Source organism: Mytilus trossulus, chromosome 12 (genome assembly GCF_036588685.1).
Source record: "Mytilus trossulus isolate FHL-02 chromosome 12, PNRI_Mtr1.1.1.hap1, whole genome shotgun sequence".
NCBI lineage: Eukaryota > Metazoa > Mollusca > Bivalvia > Mytilida > Mytilidae > Mytilus > Mytilus trossulus.
The window spans coordinates 49671699-49696341 of record NC_086384.1 but is presented as its reverse complement, the minus strand read 5'-3'; the positions used below and the strand labels follow the sequence as shown (position 1 = coordinate 49696341).

Below are 24643 nucleotides of genomic sequence, written 5' to 3'. Positions count from 1 at the left end.
TATATAAAAGTAATTAACCTTGATTATTGCAGTAGGATTAAATTAATATATAGGATAGAAAATGGATCTTAATTATTAAAATTATTATTTGATATTTTTTCTAAGAACAGGAAAACAGAGTGATGAATACATACACAAAGCAGCTCTCCAGATTGACAACTTAGAGAGGGTACTTAGATTCCAGTGTAATGTCACAGTTAGGAGACCTGATAAAATTGATTTTACACAACCCATGAGGACACCGTTCTTTTCAATTGAGCATCAACATGGAGCATCCTGTCCACGTGACACCCTGCTGGTTATCGGGAATGAAGTTATTGAGTCCACTATGAGCAGTAGAGCTCGATATTTTGAGTCCATGGCATACAGGTAGATATTAGAGTGAAAAGTTTTGTTTTAACCACGTGTTCAACCAAAAACAAAACCCCCAAAATTATGCCTAAAATCAGAGGAGGAGAGCGGAAGTTATAATTTAAAGATACTGTGTTATTTTATTTGAAATATTTTCAATTAAAAAAAAAAAAATCCATTCCCCGGACAATACATAAAATTTTAACGTCTGTAGCTCATTATAAAAGGGGTTTATATGAAAAACAACAGTAGTCCTACAAGGGCATGATTAAGAAGACAGATAAATACAAACAATGTATACACATTAGAGGGTTTTTTTAAAGGTTTTTCTGGAGAAAAAAAAAGAATGAATTTAAATATAGCTTCTTTTTATTTAAATTTTTTATTTTTCCATAATCTTTATGTATAAAATTGGTATTTTACAACATTTTGCTCAATACTGTAAAAATAAAAAGAAATAATCTTGCAGGACAATACTGAATGATTATTTTGAGAAGGATGAAGACATGTTATGGACGATGGCTCCCAAGCCGACCATGTCAGAAAACATGTATAATTTAGACTTTCCTTTCGACACAAATTGTCAGGAACGTAAAGACTGGATACAAAATTATAAATATGTAATCAATGAAGCAGAACCAGTAAGTATTTATAAATAAATAAAAAAAATGACTGATATCAGACACAAAGTTTTGTGGATGGCAGTTTTTATGCATTGAGAACAAAAATCACATTTTTGTGGATATTTTATTTTATGCCGTTATCTATTTGTCACTGTACAGCATCAACAATTAGCAAAATTCATACCAAATTTTTAGTAATTAAAGGCCTTGCATGAGTAATTGTGAAACAATTTAAACAAGAAAACTAACTGGCTGATTGATGCTAAAACATTTAAAAAAAAAAATATAGCAGAGAGCAAAAAACCACTGAATTACTGGCAACTGACTTGGTACAGATTGACGATAGTAGAAGAACAATATGGCGATTGATACTTTATAAATGTGTCGTGGGCCTCAAACCTTTTGTTGTCTGGGAGACTATAAGGTTGAAGTCATGCTTTATATCAATCAATTTTATTCTAGTAGAATCTACTGCCATTGACAAAACCACATGGATGGCAGATAGATGACATTAAATGTAAGTTGCCTACAGGTATAGGAAATTATGTTCTACATTTTCAGCAGTAAGGTGTACAACACATGTCTGACAGGATTGTTTCCCTTAGTATGGGTAGTAGATACTAATCCAGCCGTAAGCTGCTGAGCTTTGTCAGTTAGAGCGCTGACTTTCTTACACAGAGGTACCGAGTTAGAATCTAATAGAGGACTTTTACTATTTGAAATTAAAATCATGCTCTCCAGATACACATTTAAAGTTAAAACTTGACATATTTTATTTTCATATCGTATAATATTTTTTAAATTTTGCTAGTGTTTTGACGCAGCTGAAGTTTTGAGACTGGGAAAAGATCTGATTGTGCAGCAGAGCATGACAGCTAATAGAAAAGGCATTGATTGGCTCAGACGTCATGTGAAATCTCGTGGTTATCGAGTACACGAAGCTCACTTTCCTGGTGATCTGAATCCAGTACATATAGGTTGTACATATTGAAACATTTAATATATTTTTTGAGTAAGCTGTAAATAAGTGGTTTTCAATTTTGTCATAAAGAAAAACAATACCTCTTTATTTTTAATATGACTATTTGTCAAGATGATTGCATGACCTTAGAGTTAGTAGTCCACCATTTTATTTTTAATGAATTTACTTTCTCTGACAAAACAAATGAATAAGGAGTTATTGCCCTTTATTTACAATTATTTGTGCTTTTGGCTATAATTATGAGAAAACAATAATAAATAAAAATGTACCTTTTGGAAGATAAAGTGTTGTCCTATAATTACAATGATTACTATTTTTTTTAGTACGTGTTAATCACATTTTGTATGTTATATTTTCATACACAGAACAAATGTTACAATCATTGCTTTTAATTTAATTCTTAAATTCATTTTAAACTTGGGTTAGTAATAAAAAAAAAATGTTTATGACATCAGGGTCACATGAAAAAATTATGTTTATGAGCTGATAAACAAAACAAAATAAGCTAATCAGGAGACACGTTATTTTTTACAGTAAACAAAAAATTCTGACACCACCAACAGATGATGAAACGGCATTCACCTGGGGTCCCATGTATGATTTTATTGAACTTGTCCTCAGCCTTATTAAATAGTTGATTGATTCAGGATACACATCGTTAAAGTCTATAAGTTTGTTATTTTATTCTTATTTTCAAAATTGAATAGATGCATCACTGGTCCCATTAGTACCACCTACCAATGAAAGGAAAGGAATCCTCGTCAACCCTCCAGATCGACCAATCACAAAGGAAGATAAAGAGAGAATATTCACAGGTTCATCTTGGGAAGTGAGTATCTATAAGTTAAATCAGTAATTTTAATTTCTTATAACCTGCAACACAAGGAACTAATCAATGCTCCAGCTATCAACCACTACTATGATTTTTGACTTTTTTTTCGGATAATTGAAATCATCTTTTTTTTTTTTTTATGTGGTGGCAATACAAATTTTCCTGCTTACCACAACTTTTCTTTTCTTTAATCTAATACATAATTATACATTCTTTAGTTTATGTCTGTTGGTCCGCCCCTCTGTCCAACTTCAGGTTAAAGTTTTTAGTCAAGTTGAATTCCAATCAACTTGAAACTTTGTGCACATGTTCCCTATGGTATGATCTTTCTAATTTTAATGCCAAATTAGAGTTTTTACAAAGAAAATGACAGTGCGAGTAGGGTAATTGTGTACAATATACATATATATGCACACAATCAGCTTAGCTCATTGTTGAAAGCCGTACGGTGACCTATAGTTGTTAATGTCTGTGTCATTTTGGTCTTTTGTGGATAGTTGTCTCATTGGCAATCACACCATATCTTCCTTTTTATACAACCCCAAAATTTGAGTCGTATATTGCTATCACGTTGGCGTCGTCGTCGTCCGAATACTTTTAGTTTTCACACTCTAACTTTAGTAAAAGTGAATAGAAATCTATGAAATTTTAACACAAGGTTTATGACCACAAAAGGAAGGTTTGGATTGATTTTGGGAGTTTTGGTCCCAACATTTTAGGAATTAGGGGCCAAAAAGGGCCCAAATAAGCATTATTCTTGGTTTTCGCACAATAACTTTAGTTTAAGTAAATAGAAATCAATGAAATTTAAACAAAATGTTTATGACCACAAAAGGAAGGTTGGTATTGATTTTGGGAGTTTAGTTCCCGACAGTTTAGGAATTAGGGGCCAAAAAGGGACCCAAATAAGCATTTTTCTTGGTTTTCGCACCAGAACTTAGTATTTATAAATAGAAATCTATGAAATTTAAACATAAGGTTTATGACCATAAAAGGAAGGTTGGTATTGATTTTGGGAGTTGAGGTCCCAACAGTTTAGGAATAAAGGGCCCAAAGGGTCCAAAATTAAACTTTGTTTGATTTCATAAAAAAATGAATAATTGGGGTTCTTTGATATGCCGAATCTAACTGTGTATGTAGATTCTTAATTTTTGGTCATGTTTCAAATTGGTCTACATTAAGGTCCAAAGGGTCCAAAATTAAACTTAGTTTGATTTTAACAAAAATTTGATCCTTGGGGTTCTTTGATATGCTGAATCTAAACATGTACTTAGATTTTTGATTATGGGCCCAGTTTTCAAGTTGGTCCAAATCAGGATCCAAAATTATTATAATAAGTATTGTGCAATAGCAAGAAATTTTCAATTGCACAGTTAAAAATTCAGCAATAGCAAGAAATCTTCAATTGTGCAATAGCAAGAAATCTTCAATTGCACAGAATTGTGCAATAGCAAATATTTTCAATTGCACAGTATTGCACAATAGCAAGAAATATTTAATTGCACAATATTGTGCAATAGCAAGAAATTCTTTCTTTGTCCAGAATAGTAGTTGAATCAACTTAAATCATTGTTTTATACAATATACAATGTATATTCAGTTTTACTACCAACTGATAGATTAAAACAATCTTTACCATTCAGTCATTGTCAGTGATAACAAGCACTTTTTTTACATTTTAATATTTTATGATGTATTTAAATGAGTAGTTATTGTTGCAAACATCATTAGAATTTTGAATTGAGATCAGTTTTAAAATAAGGGAAAGGGGGATGTGAAAACAAATTGGGGGGGGGGGTCATTTTTTTAGCTCACCTGTCCCGAAGGGACAAGTGAGCTTATGCCATCACTTGGCGTCCGTCGTCGTCTGTTGTCTGTCGTCTGTCGTCTGTCGTCCGTCGTCCGTCGTCTGTCGTCGTAAACTATTTCAAGAATCTTCACCTCTGAAACTACTGGGCCAAATACTTTCAAACTTTAACTGAATGTTCCTTAGGGTATCTAATTTATAAATTGTATCCGAAGTTTTGATCTATCAACAAACATGGTCGCCATTGCTAAAAATAGAACATAGGGGTCAAATGCAATTTTTGGCTTATAACTCAAAAACCAAAGCATTTAGAGCAAATCTGACATGGGGGTAATTTTGTTTATCAGGTCAAGATCTATCTGCCCTGAAATTTTCAGATGAATCAGACATTTGTTGTTGGGTTGCTGCCCCTGAATTGGTAATTTTAAGGAAATTTTGCTGTTTTTGGTTATTATCTTGAATATTATTATAGATAGAGATAAACTGTAATTTGGAATAATGTTCAGCAAAGTAAGATCTTCAAATAAGTCAACATGACGGAAATGGTCAGTTGACCCCTTTAGGAGTTATTGCCCTTTATAGTCAATTTTTAACCATTTTTCGTAAATCTTAGTAATCTTTTACAAAAATCTTCTCCTCTGAAACTACTGGGCAAAATACTTTCAAACTTTAACTGAATGTTCCTTAGGGTATCTAGTTTGTAAATTGTATCCGAAGTTATGATCTATCAACAAACATGGTCGCCATTGCTAAAAATAGAACATAGGGGTCAAATGCAGTTTTTGGCTTATAACTCAAAAACCAAAGCATTTAGAGCAAATCTGACCTGGGGCTATATTGTTTATCAGGTCAAGATCTATCTGCCCTGAAATTTTCAGATGAATCAGACAACCTGTTGTTGGGTTGCTGCCCCTGAATTGATAATTTTAAGGAAATTTTGCTGTTTTTGGTTATTATCTTGAATATTATTATAGATAGAGATAAACTGTAAACAGCAATAATGTTCAGCAAAGTAAGATTTACAAATAAGTCAAATGACAGAAATGGTCAGTTGACCCCTTTAGGAGTTATTGCCCTTTATAGTCAATTTTCAACCATTTTTCGTAAATCTTAAAAATCTTTTACAAAATTCTTCTCCTCTGAAACTACTGGGCCAAATACTTCCAAACTTTAACTGAATGTTCCTTAGGGTATCTAGTTTGTAAATTGTATCCGAAGTTATGATCTATCAACAAACATGGTCGCCATTGCTAAAAATAGAACATAGGGATCAAATGCAGTTTTTGGCTTATAACTCAAAAACCAAAGCATTTAGAGCAAATCTGACCTGGGGTTATATCGTTTATCAGGTCAAGATCTACAATGTATCTGCCCTGAAATTTTCAGATGAATCAGACAACCTGTTGTTGGGTTGCTGCCCCTGAATTGATCATTTTAAGGAAATTTTGCTGTTTTTGTTTATTATCTTGAATATAATTATAGATAGAAATAAACTGTAAACAGCAATGATGTTCAGCAAAGTAAGATCTTCAATTAAGTCAATTTGACCAAAATTGCCAATTGACCCCTTAAGGAGTTATTGCCCTTTAAGGACTTTTTTCGCAATTTATTCATCATGTTGACCTACTTTAAAAAATCTTCTCCTTTGAAACTGCTGTATCAATTTCAGCCAAACTTAGGCTAAATGAGTTTCAGAGTATTTAGTATAAATTTTATATTTTATTTCCTTGTATGTCAAGAAACATAGCTACTATGGCTAAAATAGAACATAGGAGAAAATGATTATTTTTTTTGGCTTTTGAAGAAAATAGGACGATCCAAAAAACATTTAAATAAATTGAAAAGCCAAAATAATCATTGATGAGAGATTTAACCAAAAGAATTAAGGTGAGCGATTGAGGCTCTTGAGAGCCTCTTGTTTCATTTCAGATTTCATAGATAAAAAGAAAATTTCTTCAAACATTTTTTTGAGAGGATTAATATTCAACAGCAAAGTGAATGGCTCAAAGGCAAAATTTTTTTTTAAAGTTCATTAGCTATATATATATAGACCACATTCATTCTGTGTCATAAACCTTTGCTGTGTCAACTATTTAATCACAACCCAAATTTAGAGCTGAATCCAGCTTGAATGTTGTGTCCATACTTGCCCCAACCGTTCAGGGTTCAACCTCTGCGGTCGGTTTAAGCTGTGCCCTGCCTAGCATCTGGTTATACAATCTTGTTTGTTATTTTTTAAAGGTTTTGAATAAAAAAGGTTTGCTTGTTTTTTCAAGCCTTTCAACTTCTGTTGAAAAAGCAAGACAAAGCTGCAATCCCATTTTCCATCATCAGTGTAGTCTGCCTCCACAAATACATGTTCAAATGAAACATACCTAAATATTTTTTCTGTTTTTTTCTAGATACTAGATGCTCCATTCCCTAACAGCATGGTTGTACTCGAGTCCTGTGAGTCTAGTGCCTGACCGAGTAATAATTTGTTTTTCTAGATATTTGTTATCTTCTCTTTTCCTAGATATTAGATGCTCCATTCCCTAACAGCATGGTTGTACCCGAGTCTTGTGAGTCTAGTGCCTGGCTGAGTATTAATCTGTTAATGGTAGGACCAGATAGAGCAATTGTTGAAGAAACTGAATTACCTACCATCAACTTCCTTGAGTCATTAGGTATGATAAATCTATTTTTATATATGCCTGCCATAAAAGACAGGACATGTAGTGTTACCCTTGACCATGCCTGCCATAAAAGACAGGGACATGAAGTGTTACCCTTGACCATGCCTTCCATAGGAGACAGGGACATGTAGTGTTTCCCTTGACCATGCCTGCCATGGGAGACAGGGAAATGAAGTGTTACACTTGACCATGCCTGCCATGGGAGACAGGGAAATGAAGTATTACCCTTGACCATGCCTGCCATGGGAGACAGGGACATGTAGTGTTTCCCTTGACCATGCCTGTCATGGGAGACAGGGGAATGAAGTGTTACCCTTGACCATGCCTGCCATAAAAGACAGGGACATGAAGTGTTACCCTTGACCATGCCTTCCATAGGAGACAGGGACATGTAGTGTTTCCCTTGACCATGCCTGCCATGGGAGACAGGGAAATGAAGTGTTACACTTGACCATGCCTGCCATGGGAGACAGGGAAATGAAGTATTACCCTTGACCATGCCTGCCATGGGAGACAGGGACATGTAGTGTTTCCCTTGACCATGCCTGTCATGGGAGACAGGGGAATGAAGTGTTACCCTTGACCATGCCTGCCATAAAAGACAGGGACATGAAGTGTTACCCTTGACCATGCCTTCCATAGGAGACAGGGACATGTAGTGTTTCCCTTGACCATGCCTGCCATGGGAGACAGGGAAATGAAGTGTTACACTTGACCATGCCTGCCATGGGAGACAGGGAAATGAAGTATTACCCTTGACCATGCCTGCCATGGGAGACAGGGACATGTAGTGTTTCCCTTGACCATGCCTGTCATGGGAGACAGGGGAATGAAGTGTTACCCTTGACCATGCCTGCCATGGGAGACAGGGACATGTAGTGTTACCCTTGACCATGCCTGCCATGGGAGACAGGGACATGTAGTGTTACCCTTGACCATGCCTGCCATGGGAAACAGGGCCATGTAGTGTTTCCCTTGACCATGCCTGCCATGGGAGACAGGGAAATGAAGTGTTACCCTTCACCATGCCTGCCATGGGAGACAGGGACATGTAGTGTTACCCTTGACCATGCCTGCCATGGGAGACGGGGACATGTAGTGTTTACTTTGACCATGCCTGCCATAAAAGAAGGTAATGTAGTGTTACCCTTGACCATGCCTGCCATGGGAGACAGGGCCATGTAGTGTTACCCTTGACCATGCCTGCCATGGGAGACGGGGACATGTAGTGTCACCCTTGACCATGCCTGCCATAAAAGAAGGACATGTAGTGTTACCCTTGACCATGCCTGCCATAATAGACAGGACGTGTAGTGTTACCCTTGACCATCTCTGCCATAAAATAAGGACATGTAGTGTTACCCTTGACCATGCCTGCCATGCGAGACAGGGCGATTTAGTGTTACCCTTGACCATGCCTGCCATGGGAGACAGGAGATGTAGTGTTACCCTTGACCATGCCTGCCATAAAAGGAAGGATATGTAGTGTTACCCTTGACCATGCCTGCAATTGGAGACATGGCCATGTAGTGTTACCCTTGACCATGTTTGCCATGGGAGACAGGGACATGTAGTGTTACCCTTGACCATGTTTGCCATGGGAGACAGGGACATGTAGTGTTACCCTTGACCAGGGTTTTCCCTGGATCAATTATTTTTTTCGCCACCTCTTTCGCCAAAACAATATATTTTTCGCCACTTTATTATTTTTTTCGCCAAATAACATTACTATATTTTTCGTTTAAAATTTACATTTTTTTCTACCCCCCTCCCCCTTTCCCTTAAATAAGATGATTTTGCCCATTGTGTCTAGGATTATGCTCTCAAACTTATTTTAGAGTTTACATGTTAATGACAACTTTAAAACAACATTTCTTTTTAATTTAAAAGGGAAAACTATTCATTGTATTTTAAACAACTTTTCTAATTGATTGGGCCAATATACTTTTAATGATAAAGAAGATATACGTCCTGGAATATAACAAAATTAATGGACATGTTTTGATTATATAATACCAGTATAGTTCGTAGGGAAAATTTCTTTAAAAGAAAAATACTGATGTTCCCTTTTGTACTAAGAAGGTTTTTTTTACAACAAAACAAAAGCTTTTATCACATGAAATTGATCCCTCGTTTCATGTGAAGTCATTACATTGAAGGGCTACTCTCATTCGAGCCAACCTTTTGGGTAGATTTCTTCATAACGACAGTTTTCTTTTCTTGACCATCGTAAATGAAAAAGTTGAGACGTAAAACTAGGCTTGAAACACGTGTGTCACTCAAACGACTTTAAAAACGTCTTCCTAATCAATTACCGATATTTAAGTCAAAGGATAATTAAAGTTTTAAATCCGAGATTTTTTTTGCTTTTGGACATTTCGTCACAACAACAGCTTTCTTTTCTAAACTATCTTTAAAAGCGGAGGAGACGTAAAATGTTTGCTTCAAACACGTGCGTCGCAAAGTGGTAAATAAATTCTGTACATGTGACATTTAGCAGAAGCCATTTAACCATATCATTTTGTCAAACAATTCAATCAACACCTTTATTAATATAGTCCTTTGATGTCGATAGCTATAAAATGCAATCAGCTGATTATTGATTTTCTGTCCAAACCTTAATGAGGTCAAGGTGAATTCCGAGTATTGTCTGATCGGGTAAAGTCCGAGAAACTCTAAAAAAGTAAATAAACAAGATGGAGGAAAATAAATCGTTCTATATATTTCTTTCGCAAATGACGAATTTTTATCGCCACAATTATTATTTTTTCGCAAATTGCGAAAATGGCGACCGCCAGCGGAAACCCTGCCCTTGAACATGCCTGCCATGGGAGACAGGGACATGTAGTGTTACCCTTGACCATGCCTGCCATGGGAGACAGGGACATGTAATGTTACCCTTGACCATGCCTGCCATAAAAGACAGGACGTGTAGTGTTACCCTTGACCATGCCTGCCATAAAAGAAGGACATATAGTGTTATCCTTGACCATGCCTGCCATGGGAGACAGGGCCATGTAGTGTTACCCTTGACCATGCCTGCCATGGGAGACAGGAGATGTAGTGTTACCCTTGACCATGCCTGCCAGAAAAGACAGGACATGTAGTGTTACCCTTGACCATGCCTACCATGGGAGACAGGGCCATGTAGTGTTATCTTTGACCATGCTTGCCATGGGAGACAGGGCCATGTAGTGTTACCCTTGACCATGCCTGCCATTAAAGACAGGACATGTAGTATTAACCTTGACCATGCCTGCCATGGGAGACAGGGCCATGTAGTGTTACCCTTGACCATGCCTGCCATGGGAGACAGGGCCATGCAGTGTTACCCTGGACCAGCCATGCCTGCCATTGGAGACAGGGCCATGCAGTGTTACTCTTGACCATGCCTGCCATAAAAGACGGGGAGATGTAGTGTTATTTTTGACCATGCCTGCCATGGGAGACAGGGCCATGTAGTGTTACTCTTGACCATCCCTGCCAAAAAAGACAGGACATGTACCCCGTAGTGTTACCCTTGACCATGCCTGCCATGGGAAACAGGGCCATGTAGTGTTACTCTTGACCATCCCTGCCAAAAAAGACAGGACATGTACCCCGTAGTGTTACCCTTGACCATGCCTGCCATGGGAAACAGGGCCATGTAGTGTTACTCTTGACCATCCCTGCCAAAAAAGACAGGACATGTACCCCGTAGTGTTACCCGTGACCATGCCTGCCATGGGAGACATTACATGTAGTGTTTCCCTTGACCATGCCTGCCATAAAAGACAGGGACATGTAGTGTTACCCTTGACCATACCTGCCATAAAAGGAGGGGACATAAAGTGTTACCCTTGACCATTCCTTCCTTCCATCTTGTTGTCTGGCTGTAACATTTTAAAGCTTGTTTATAGTTAACAAAGGTACCAGAATTATAATAATTTAATATGCCAGACGCGCGTTTTGTCTACATAAGGCTCATCCGTGACGCTCAAATCAAAACAGTTGTAAAGCCAAACAAGTACAAATTTGAAGAGCATTGATGACCCAATATTCCCAAAACCAAAAGTTATGCAGGTAATCTATCCCTGGGATAAGAAAATCCTTAGTTTTTTTGAAAATTTAAAGTTTTGTAACAAGCAAAATTCCAAAAAGATTGAACGAGAGCAAATTCTTCTATTATTCTGTTGAATTCTTTAGTAAAATATTTTATCTTATAGAAGTATACAAATGTACATACTAATTATAGAATGCTTTTATACTTTGCCAAAACGAAGTATATATTGTAATATGTTCAAAAATATAATAAGAATGATAGGTCATCGTGCATTTTCTCAAGCTACAGGTTGACAAAATTACAGATTTTGTATGGTTTATTCAAGACAAAACACCATTTAATTAAATAGTCCATCCATATAAAAAAAAAAACTAAAACCCTACCAATCGCCCTGATCTTTTTTTTATGAAACTCGAGCTTTGGCAAACCAACATTTTTTTCAATGTGGCCCCACATCAAGAATATGATATAGACCCAGAAAGAAGTCTGTTACATCAACTTACATGTATATATTTTGAACAATAACTATTAAGAGGTCTTAATTTTTATTGATATTTCATATTTCATTATATTATGACACAAAAAAAATACATGCATCCTGGACTCATCAAAATCTTTTGGGACTCACCATTTCTAAAAGTGATGAGTCCCAGGACTCACCATGAAAAATTCCTAGTGAGAACCCTGCACCATTATTTGATTAGAAGCTAAACTAAATGATAGAATTGTAAAATGAAAACAAGAAGATAGCTTTTAGAAAGTGCATTAAGAATATGAAAAGAAAAGATAGGGTGCCGCACGTTTTTCCCAGCTAAAATACAAAACAGCAAAATTATATGTAGATTCCTTCAGAAAATGCAATATATCAGAGTTATATCCCCATAAATGCCAATTTTAAAAACAAATAAGAATCAAGCAAAAATAATTTGTGCTTGTAAAAATATTAATATTTATAGTTTAAAAAATCTTATAAATTTATTCTTTTAAATGAAAATTCAGATTTATTCAGATTATTTAATCTCAATATATTTCATATTAAATGTATAGATCATGTAGATTTGTAAAAAATTAAGATACTTTTTATATACATTTCAGGTATTAAATGTATTCGTGTACCGTACAGAGATTCCTACAGATTTGGTGGCAGCATTCACTGCCAGACGTCAGATGTTCGACGTATTGGTGAATGTCACAATTACTTTCCAAATATGGACAGCAATGAAAACCAGTGACAAAAGCTGATATTTGACAGTCACATTATTGTCTTTTTTAATCATGTTTCTAACAGGACAGCAGTGGAAATCAAACACCCACAAAAAGCTGATATTTCACATATTCATGTCTTTTTAATAAATTTTTATATGAAAGCATAATAAACAGGGGTTAAAGGTTATGATTATTTTTTTGTTTTCCTGTAATGTAACTGTCCTGCTTGTGTATTTATAGCTGGTGTAAAATGTTCTCCTGAAAAATCAGAAATTTGAAACATTCAAACGAGAAGACCAAAGGCCTTATTAGTACGAAAACAGTTGACGACAAACAATATGATAGACACGAACCAACGACAACCACAGAACTACAGGCACATAAGAATTTGGAAGCATTCAACCTTTCACTAAACTAGGACAGTGGTGTAAAAGCACAACATAAGAACAATCTTTAGGAATTAGTTGCAATTGGCTTTACTTAAAAGATCGATATGAGCAAGTTTTTTTTTTTACCATAAAACAATAGAATAAAGGCATTGAAATAATAGTACTTATAGTTACTGAAAGATAGTAACAAAAATGTAAAAGCCAATTGCAACTTTTAAATATTTAATGTCCCCCCAAAATAAAGACAAAAAACATTTTCTAAACATTTACAAATACAAAGTTTCAGGAGAAATGCGTTCTTATAATCTATATTTTGTGAAATTTTCAGCTATTTTTAAAATATAATTTTACAATTAGATTTAATTCAGTTTCGAACTAACTAGCTTTCCATTTCACTAGTATATATTGATAGGGGATTAATTGACAATTCAAGAAAGCAAAACAAATATAGGGGTCAATGTGCTTGTTCTCGAGATATTAGCCGTTGGAATTTGGACAGGAAATCTTCTCTCTTGATTTTTCATAGCTTTATCATTGACCAGTTAAAGTTCTCAAAAACTATTAAAAAATAAATGAGATTTTATTAGACTTTTACAAATGGCTTATACATGTAAAAGATTTATAAAAATAAAACTGGGGGTCCATGGGCACATTTTTTTAAAGCATTCAATGGATAAAACCAGAGGATTTCGAAAATCTGACAAAAATTCCACAACATGACAATCAAACATCCTTAAGTCGATTTTTAGAATTTGATTAATTTTATATCTCTAATTCTTTAGGAATTTAACCCTTTCCCAACCAATTGTATAAAAATCATTTTGAAAACAAAAAATTCTAAAATAATTGAAAGTGTACATTATTTTTCTAGAATAAGGAAGAAACTTCAATTACTTTCAAAGCAGTTTGTGTTTAAATGCATTGATGGATGTGCCACATAACATTCATTTAGTAATTGTAGTGCCTTATTGATTTTTATGCCATATTTTAGTTAATATTTGTGTCTTTAGGGTACCATCTCATTGATAGACAAATATGCTATGCATTGTTTTAATTGTGTCCTTTGGGTACTGTATCAGCGACGTACATGCTACCTTTTCTTATTTGTTTCGTAAGAGATCGATCTCACTGTCGTATATGCATCACCGTTAGTCATTGACGTATATGCATCGCCGATAGTCATTGACTTATATGCATCACCGTCAGTAATTGGCGTTTATGCATCATCGCTTTACATTAACGTTTATGCATCGCCGTTAGTCATTAACGTATATAAACATCACCGAGAGTCATTGGCGTATATAAACATCACCGTAAGTAATTGACGTATATGCATCACCGTTAGTCATTGACGTATATGCATCACCGTTAGTCATTGACATATATGCATCACCGATTGTCATTGACGTATGCGCATCATGGTTAGTCATTTACGTATATACATCGCTGTTAGTTATTGACGTATATAAACATCACCAATAGTCATTGACGTATAAAAACATCACTGTTAGTCATTTACGTATATTCATCATCGTTATTCATTGACGTATATGCATCACCGTTAGTCATTTACGTATATTCATCGCCGTAAGTTATTGATGTATATGCTTCATCGTTAGTCATTGACGTTTATTCATCGCCGTTAGTCATTGACATATATACATCACCATAAATCATTGACGTATATACATCGCCGTTAGTCATTGACGTCATTAGTTATTGACGTATATGCCACCTTGTTTTCTTGTGTGTCGTAAAGACATGGTTTTGCTTGACGTCCATTTACCCAAAAAAAATGTCAGTTGCGTTCTGTCGAATTAACGGATGTTCAACTTCTGTCTTTCATTATGTGTGTCGTCAGGATCTGCCATTTTTTTATAATTATGCCGTGTGGGCGTATATGTCACATGTTATTAATTGGTTCGAAATTAGTACAGTCTTCCTAGCGGATATGCCGCATGTTTGTGTCATTAAAGTTTTGTCTTTAAAATTGATGTATACATGTATGCTTTATTTGGGGCAATATGCGCAATAGTTTCACCATAGGCGGTAATAGTAACGTTGTGTTCTGTATCTCAGTCTGAATCGTAAACTTGGATGCGTTTTACGAATCGAAGTTGGGACATTTTCAAATGTGGTTAAAACTTAGGGGTACGGAGTGTCATTCATTATTTCGTAAGTTAGCATACCCCAAAATTATTTCGTCTTGCGGATTTTCATGGTACAAAAATACAAATGTACCTTTTTTCAAACAATAATGTCTTTGAAAATTTAATACTTTTCATACATTTAATAACACCACAGTTTTTATTCTATGGTCCTCTACTTCCCAACTCAACACAAATGTTTAAGCTCAGTCACTTGTTACAAATTGAAACTAAGGCTTGTACACTATTCTTCTATAGAGATTATTTGTATACACAACAACTTTTGTGATACTTAATTGGAGGTGCATTATGGGTATATATTGACCAATTCGTTTTTTTAGAGTACTGTCTCATTGACAGATATGTCGCATAGTTTCATGTGTGTCTTTGGGATATGTTGCATTGATGGATTTTCCACTTTGATCTTTTATTATTTTTATTGTTTAAGGTATGGTCTGGTAGACGCATACGTCAATTTTATTATTTGTGTCATAAGGGAACTATCTCATCGACATATTTATGCCACACTATATTTATGTCGTTATATGACTGTTTCATTGATGGATGTGTCAAACTATATTTGTGTCTTTAGAGGGCTGTTTCATCGACGGATGTGTCAAACTATATTTGTGTCTTTATAGTACTGTTTCATCGACGGATGTACCAAATTGTTATTGATTTCTGTTGTTAGAGGAATGTTTCATTGACGGGTGTGCCACATTATATTTGTGTCGTTTCAGGACTGTTTCATTGATGAATGTGCCAACTTTTTATTGATTTGTGTCTTAAGAGAACTGTTTCATTGACGGGTTTGCCACATTATATTTGTGTCGTTTCAGGACTGTTTCATTGATGAATGTGCCAACTTTTTATTGATTCGTGTCTTAAGAGGACTGTTTCATTGACGGGTGTACCACACTATATTTGTGTCGTTTCAGGACTGTTTCATTGATGAATGTGCCAACTTTTTATTGATTTGTGTCTTAAGAGGACTGTTTCATTGACGGGTGTGCCACATTGTATTCGTCTCGTTTAAGGGATGTTTCATTGACGGATGTGCCACATTGTATTCGTGTCGTTTAAGGGATGTTTCATTGACGGATGTGCCACAGTGTATTCGTCTCGTTTAAGGACTGTTTCATTGACGGGTGTGCCACATTGTATTCGTGTCGTTTAAGGGATGTTTCATTGACGGATGTGCCACATTGTATTCGTGTCGTTTGAGGGATGTTTCATTGACGAATGTGCCAAATTTTTATAGATTTGTGTCATTATGGTACTGTCTCAAGGACGAATATGCAACATCATATGTTTGTCTTTAGGATGACGGAATTCCAATGAGCACCAATTGTGCCCCTCTTCTTGTTGACTTGTTATGAGGCTGATCTCATACAGGAACTTCTTAGGAAACAAGATAAGAAGCTAGCAAAACCTTTAGTCCTATAATATAAGACTCTGGAGGTTCATATCATTTACATTCAACGTTTTTTATCGGATATTTTTTTTTTACTATCAATGTTGAACCCCCGAGTCTTATAAAATTTGTAACTTTTTCTCGTAGCAAAAATTTAAATTAATAATCCACTGCCAAAACAAATAAAATTATTAGGAACAACCTAAATATGAATGAAAGTAACTTCTTACCGCATAAATAGTTTGAAATAATGTAACTAATCCATCACTTTTATCCTCAGTTGGCAAACAATTTTCTCCTCGCCATTTTATTTCAAATATTAGCGCCGATTCATAATTTTATGGATTTCGTGAATGAAACGAATTTGACGATATTATCTATAATCAGTATAGTACAACGTACGAAAACACGACCAATTACTGTAATAGTGTCATGCAATTGATATATACATTAAAGGCGGTGAGAGAATACAATTGGGGTTTACAGAATAGAGAACAATTGGCCAAAACATAAGTAATAGAAAATATGGGTTCTATTTTTTTTTAAACTTGATGAAATGCCCGCCCCAAGAAAAAAAAAGTATAAGTACATTGTTTACAGTTCAAAGGAATAATGTCCAAAATACAGTCATAATGTATCAACAGATTAGTTAAAAATATGTTTAAACATAAATTGTAGGTATAACTTATCATTAATAGTTCGTACCCAATAATTCTTGTAGGCTAGTCAGTCAATCGTCGGTGAAATCTAGTATGTTGTGAGAGCTGGTGATACATGTCCTTCAAAATACTAGTTCATACAACAGTGAGCGAGCCAATTCTCATTCACCGAATGTACTCTTGTCCAATTGTCAAGCATCAGCCGCAATAAATTTCTAGTTGTAAGAGCGGGGCGATAAATTTATTTCAGAATACGAGTTCATACACCGGGGTGAGCGATCCAATTCTCATTCACCAAACGTTATCGTGCATGTATCAATAGAAATAAATAATAGCTGGCGAAGCAACATTTGCATTGCAAAAATCGAGTTGTTACAAAGAATATAAGCAAGTTGTTAGAGAAGACAGTTGAGAAAAAATCGGCAATTTTAATCTCTCGGTGTTTGTAGAAACTCTTCAACACTAAATTTGCTCCTTTCTTGACAAGTACAGTTTTTTGAACACTCTGCACAACATTTACAGGCAGGACACCGGCACTGCTGCAAATCGCATCCTTCGCATTTCTTAGTATCTAATGTGTCTTCTTTGAAGTTGTCTACGGTCAATGAATTTACAATTTGACGTCTGATACAAGTGCTGGTGTTTTTTATGATATCACGTATACATTTGCCGGTGGTTTTGAGCGACAAAGTAAAGTTATCATATAAAACAAAACTGAATCCATCTCTGCCATCCCTTGCGCATCTGCCAGCTTCTTGCCAATAGGACAACACTGATTTCGGACATCCTATATGAATAACAAGGTCTATGTCCCTGATGTCCAGTCCCATACCTAATGCGACAGTAGCAATTAAACATCGGATTCTGCTATCTTCCCGTTTAAACTCTTTCAGGATGCGTTCTTTAGAGTCTTCCGATGTACTCTTATGGAACATTTCCACAAGCAGGTTACTTGCCTTTTTCTCCTGATTTGCATAAGCATGTAATTGAAGGTTGTCTTTTAAACACAAGAATAAATCTGACACCCTATCAATTGACCTACAGTAAACCACGATTTTCTTGGAATTTACTCCGTTTTCCCTGATATAATCAATAAGCCATTTTAGTGAAATTTCAAAATCATTACCGTCTCTTTTCCTTATTTCAATGAAGATGTTTGGTCTATCCGGTGACTTGAAAATAATATCTGTGTCAGCATATGTCAACTGCAACGTTTCCATGATGTCATCCTTAACTTTCTGTGTGGAGGTTGCTGTCAGTCCCATTACGTGTACACTGAAAAAACTTCTAAGTTCATGCAATGATTGATAGTCTGTCCGAAAATCTTCCCCCCATTCAGAAATGCAGTGTGCTTCGTCCACACATATCATACACAAACGAGACTGCCAAATACTTCCAAGGAAGACCTTCTTCCAGAATGGTTTCAGTACAGATTCGGGTGAAGAGAATATTAAATTATATTCTCCATTAGAAATGCCCCTTATAACGTCTGTTTGCATGTCTGAGCGAGATGTAATTTTTGCACACTTGATGTTCCAATTTTCCAGGGTTGACATCTGATCGTCTATCAAAGACGATAACGGGGAAATAACAAGAGTTATAGGATTTTTATCCACTTGTAAAATGACTGGCAACACCATGCACATTGTCTTTCCAAAACCTGTTGGAAGCAGACACACAACATTCCTCTTCTGTAAGGCTGCTACAGCCACCTCAATCTGCTCTTCTTTCAGCTCAAAATTTATATTGTAACTAGATTTAATCTCATTGAAGTTTGTGCGTACGCTTTCGGCATCCATCTCGACTTTTTAGCGCGCTTTTTCACGTCACATGATTCTAGTACATGTACCACCATGGCCACGTGTTCTAACTGTGATCGAGAATTTGAAAAACGACATGACAATAAAGGATACTTAAGGTTTTCTTTGGAAAAGCCAACAACCTCTGGTGGAGTAGCAAGAGAAGAGTTGTCAGCATTAACGGGTGTTCCGTTTACTCCTGTATCTAACAAACGTCAAGGTCAATTTTTGTGTCCATCATGCTGGTCAAACCTTAATGACACTGTACGATATAAATCATCTTTACATGAACTTTGGGGAAATACTCAGGCCAATTCCTATATTGGAGGGAAGCGTGGCTCAGATGGAATAAAACAGTCTTCCACAGTAAAGAAACCAAGATTTACAAGTACCCCGTTGAAGGTATTTTTTTTATCCTTATATATATATGAAATTATCTCTCTCTCTCTCTCTCTCTCTCTCTCTCTCTCTCTCTCTCTCTCCAATGAAATGTGTTTTATATTACAGCCGATTGCATTAAGTGTGTAGGTAAAGGTAATGGTATACTACCCTCTTTTCGAAGTAGATAGTCCTACAGACAAATAAACCGGTTATCTGTCGGACTAGTCTACTCTTAAAGGATGGTAGTTGACATACTAATTATCCAAATAATGACTTCACGTTTAAGGTAGAAAGCAAGAAACTAATATTACCTTTACCTACACACCTAATGTAATCGGCTGTAAAAGAATAAAAAATCATCTGAACTGATTTGTCTTTTTGCGTAAGATTTCTCAATGCCCAAAACTTTTTCTTTCTAGGCCAAAAAAGCCGGGAAATCATTGTTCCAGAAAAAAGCCACGAGGAGCTCAAAATGGGATTCCATAATAGGATTTGTGCGTGCGAGGCAGTATGGTAGAGCCATAAAAGGATTGTACGAGTCGACTAAGGGGGCGAAAAGACAATGTATGCGGTTTGTCAGTGGAGTTGTGCGTAAAGAAATAAAGAATGTTTTAAAACCTAAAACAACTTTCCCACTTTGTATGAAGGCAGATATTCCATCTATAACAGATTTCAGCTGGACCCACACCTTGTCCGACTTTGAGAAATCAGCACCACTTACATACAACGTATTAAGAAGTGCTATAACACGGAAGTCTGAAGAAGCTACGTTGTGCAAAGGAAAAACAATCAACTTAAAACCAAAAATAGGAACAGCAGTTGCATATCTCCTTCATGCTAAGGCTCCAATAAAGGCTTCCTTTATTCCTACGCTAGTATCTATCCAGTTTTGGCGGGGAAATCTCAAGCGAGATACTATCAAACAAATGTCAAAAATGGGGATCTGTAAGGGATATGGGGCAACCCTTGCCGCTATAGATAATATCAGACGCGAGTTTGATTCGGCTGCAACATCTTGCAAAAGAGAAATCGAAGAACAGCTCACAAATGTCAATGACATATCAAACATGACCGTCATGGAGGAAGACATGGACGTGTCGAATGCTGTAGCAGTTACGGTGCCAAACATCGAAGACGAAATTAATGAACCATCTGACTCGGATGATACAATCTCTTATGAGTATAGAGAACCAAATGAGGATGAATCTGAAGAAAGTGAGAGCGATATTACAGAGGTCGAGGATAATGATGAAGATTCTAAAGATGATGAAAATGATGATATTGCCGAAGCATCAGATAACGAATCCATACATGATGTGTCAATTCGATCAGAAACCAATCCTAAGTTGCAACCAGGTTTCACAATGTGTTGGGACAACGTTGGTAAAAAAGTAACATCACGACACCCAACCCTTACTTTAACCAACAAGTATATCAATATGGCACTTGGTTACATGGCTGTAAATCGTGTTACGACTACAAATCTACCATGGCAGTTTGACGATACAGTAAAAAAAGCCATAGAATTGCCGCATGAAATTTTCTTTCCCAGTCAAACAGATTTTAAAAACGTCAAAAACAGAATGGAAATTATTGTTGGTCGTATCATAGGACGTCATTTAAAATGGTTTAGTGATAATTTTAGCGATTGCATTATACCACACGTTGTTCATGGCCATTCTGCAGAGTCTGCTCATAGAAGTGTGCTCGTAAACTTGGGCGTGTTTGATGTTAACCCATCTTCAACACAAGGTGCCATAACTATATATGAAAATCTGCAACGATATGTTCCATCAATAGCCGGAAATCCTTACACGACAGCTGTTTTTGGTGATGGGCTTAGTTGCGAGAGGGGAAATGATGCCCACAGGGCGAGGGCTAACGGTCTTAATCCCTGGGATAGATTGGAAGGATGCGAACCTTCAGCACAAGAATTCCACAAGGAAATGCTGCTCCTTCAGGATTATTATGATTTATTGTTTAAAGGATCTAGTGCAGCAGATAGAGGCACGTTAGTCCATTTGAAAAAATTATTTAACTTCAGAACAGTAAAATCCGACGTTTCCGATAATTTTACTCATGCCTGGGAATTGATGTGTCTAGCCACGGAGGGTTTTGTTTGCTTATTAACAATGCAAATTACGGAAATGGAAGATGCAGATAGTGAGCCTGCAAATATTGAGACCACGCTTGTTAATGATGACTTTGAACAACGCAATCAGTACTTTACGGATGTATGTAGCACTGTCGTTCAAAGATTATGGCATACACTGAACACCAATGCTCTCACAGTGGACGATGGGACTGGACCACCCGTATTTTGTTGTGGAGAAGATTTGGACGACGACACAATTGCATGCTCTGCAGGAACAAACTGTACACATGGAGAAGTTTTCCATTACATGTGTGCAGATATCGATCCGACCAACCTACCCGAAAACTGGCACTGCAGTGATGAATGTAGAAACCGTACTAATTTGTACGCGTTTTGCCATTGCAAACAAAACTTGGGAAATGACGAGCCGATGATAGGTTGTGCGGCTGGATCTGCTTGTACAAACAGAGAATGGTATCATATGAAATGTGTCCATATCAATCCTGAAAATGTTCCAAAACGCGACTGGTTTTGTCATGATGCCTGTAAAACAGCTAAGAGAGGCAAGAGAAAGCGAGGAAAGAAAAGTGTTGACAAACCAGAACAAGTTTCTGATCATATTTATAACTATAGTCGTTCAATGGCCTGGCTGGGTTTGAATTTATTGTGTAGACGAGATGCAGTACGGGAAGCAGATGGCAATGCAATGATTACACATTGGAAATTAGATCTTGTTCATTTCTTTGCCTCAAAACATCCAAAATATCTTATTCTGGCGCATAGGTTACTGGCATCAGTACATGGCTGGCTACCGGAGAAGTTACGGGAGGATATCATCCACAATCGGACAGTGAATTACGGTGGTGGCATAGGGCGGAATTTGCCGATGGATTTTATGAATGAGATATTGAATAGACTGTTTAAAGAATTGCTGAGTTGTGCAAAAGGGCAGTACACTAATGCAACCATACAACGTTGTAGTCAGATAATTGGGCCACTTGGAGAGGCTTTAGATACCGTGTTCGATTCACAAGTGGTGGAAAACGAATTGTACAGACATAGACGTAGGAGTGGTAACCGCGATGAAAATGTCAAACAATTAATTTCATTCCTACAAAATGATAAGTTGTTTGCATTTACAGTTGGTCGCAATCATAAGGCGTTTCCTGATTTTCAGTTCAGCGAAAATCCCCGCAATCCTGGACAGTTTCAACCGAAAATGATTCAACTATCCAAAAAACTTGACAAAAGGAGACGAGTTATTTTAAATGATGATTAACAGCTAATTTTCAGTTGATAATATTTTTTCAACGGTCAATTTTGACGAGGTGTATTATTTTACATTGTTACAGTTTATTGATTAAAGGCGGGAAACTTTATCACGTGGTATAGGAACATCGTGTACAAAAATGTCCCTCAGCAATTTACAGAAGCAATTGGATCGTTTTGAAGATGAAGTTTTCTTTGAGCGTGTTCAAAGAAGGAAAGCTTTTCTGTTAACAGACAGTAAAGGTCGTTACTTAAAAGATGTTGTTCAGCCGCTGGAACGTATAGTGGATATTGTGTATAAGGGCGGGGCGAAAATTGATGATGCGGTTTTATACCAGGATCTAAGAAAGAAAATTACAGGTCTAGACAACCCATTGATTTTAATTTGGCTGGGAACTTGTGAGTTAACAAGAAAGACCGGAAGATACATTTCCATCAATACAGAAATTTCAGTACCCGATGTGCTAAATAAACTAGGTAACTTGAAAGAACAAATTCTATCTGTGAACTCATCGGCTGAAATTATATTTTTAAAGTGTCCAGCTTATTCGATTGAGCATTATAATAAATATCATCACCATCCCGACAGTGAGTCGTTTCACGACGATGACTCCATTTTACAAGACAAAATTCAAGATTTAAACGACAAAATTGTTGATTTGAACACAAACTTTCCGGGACCTAATTTTTCATTGGATCTGTTAAAAAATACAAAAGTAAATAAAGGACGGCGTTCAAAATATGTCTTTATGTTTAAAGACTTGTATAAAGATGGAATACATCCATGTCCAACACTTTCAATGGTTTGGTTGAGAAAAATTCAAAAGATAGTCTGTACATTGTGTTTTTAGTTTTCAAGGGAAATATTTCTAATAACATTTCATACGGGTGAATGAGGATTGGCTCGCTCACCCCCGTTGTATGAACTCGTATTTTGAAATAAATTTATCGCCTCTCTTACAACTAGAAATTTACTGCTGCTGATGCTTAACAATGTGACAAGAGAACTTTTTGGTGAATGAGAATTGGCTCGCTCACCCCGTTGTATGAACTCGTATTTTGAAAGACATGTATCGCCTCGCCCGCTCTTACAACTAGAAATTTATTTCTGCTGATGCTTAACAATGTGACAAGAGAACTTTTTTGGTGAATGAGAATTGGCTCGCTCACCCCCGTTGTATGTACTCGTATTTTGAAATAAATTTATCGCCTCTCTTACAACTAGAAATTTACTACTGCTGATGCTTAACAATGTGACAAGAGAACTTTTTGGTGAATGAGAATTGGCTCGCTCACCCCCGTTGTATGAACTCGTATTTTGAAATAAATTTATCGCCTCTCTTACAACTAGAAATTTACTGCTGCTGATGCTTAACAATGTGACAAGAGAACTTTTTGGTGAATGAGAATTGGCTCGCTCACCCCCGTTGTATGAACTCGTATTTTTAAATAAATTTATCGCCTCACCCGCTCTTACAACTAGAAATGTATTTCTGCTGATGCTTAACAATGTGACAAGAGAACTTTTTTGGTGAATGAGAATTGGCTCGCTCACCCCCGTTGTATGAACTCGTATTTTGAAATAAATTTATCGCCTCTCTTACAACTAGAAATTTACTACTGCTGATGCTTAACAATGTGACAAGAGAACTTTTTGGTGAATGAGAATTGGCTCGCTCACCCCCGTTGTATGAACTCGTATTTTGAAATAAATTTATCGCCTCTCTTACAACTAGAAATTTACTGCTGCTGATGCTTAACAATGTGACAAGAGAACTTTTTGGTGAATGAGAATTGGCTCGCTCACCCCCGTTGTATGAACTCGTATTTTGAAAGACATGTATCGCCTCGCACGCTCTCTCAACTAGAAATTCATTTGTGCTGATTCTTAATTTGGAGAAGAGAACTTTTTGAATGAACATTGGCTTGCTCAACCCATGCACTCGTATTCTGATTGACATTTATCGGCTCG

At 36.3% G+C, this 24643-nt stretch overlaps 2 protein-coding genes across 5 annotated transcripts in view; one reads left to right on the top strand and one right to left on the bottom strand.

Moving 5' to 3' along the window:
• LOC134692754 (glycine amidinotransferase, mitochondrial-like) overlaps positions 1-24643 on the top strand; it is a 647170-nt gene that overhangs the window by 7328 nt on the left and 615199 nt on the right. For 2 of the 4 annotated variants that reach the window (XM_063553265.1, XM_063553264.1), the window contains exons 3-8: positions 106-369; positions 821-992; positions 1786-1951; positions 2664-2785; positions 7111-7261; positions 12408-12705. The exons of 1 other annotated variant lie outside the window; for it this stretch is intronic. In XM_063553265.1, the coding sequence (XP_063409335.1) occupies positions 106-369; positions 821-992; positions 1786-1951; positions 2664-2785; positions 7111-7261; positions 12408-12544 (1012 nt within the window). In that variant the 3' untranslated portion in view covers positions 12545-12705. Of the gene's footprint in view, positions 1-105; positions 370-820; positions 993-1785; positions 1952-2663; positions 2786-7110; positions 7262-12407; positions 12706-24643 lie in introns of those variants that run through there. One more of the 4 variants, XM_063553266.1, reaches the window with a different exon arrangement.
• LOC134693497 (uncharacterized) lies at positions 17454-18957 on the bottom strand. The gene has a single exon (XM_063554331.1). It carries the CDS (start codon positions 18924-18926, stop codon positions 17556-17558), a length of 1371 nt encoding a protein of 456 aa, XP_063410401.1. The 5' UTR covers positions 18927-18957; the 3' UTR covers positions 17454-17555.

Bases quoted from the DNA above. Each gene is read 5' to 3' on its own strand.
- LOC134693497 (XM_063554331.1), bottom strand. From the start codon at position 18,926: ATGGATGCCGAAAGCGTACGCACAAACTTCAATGAGATTAAATCTAGT.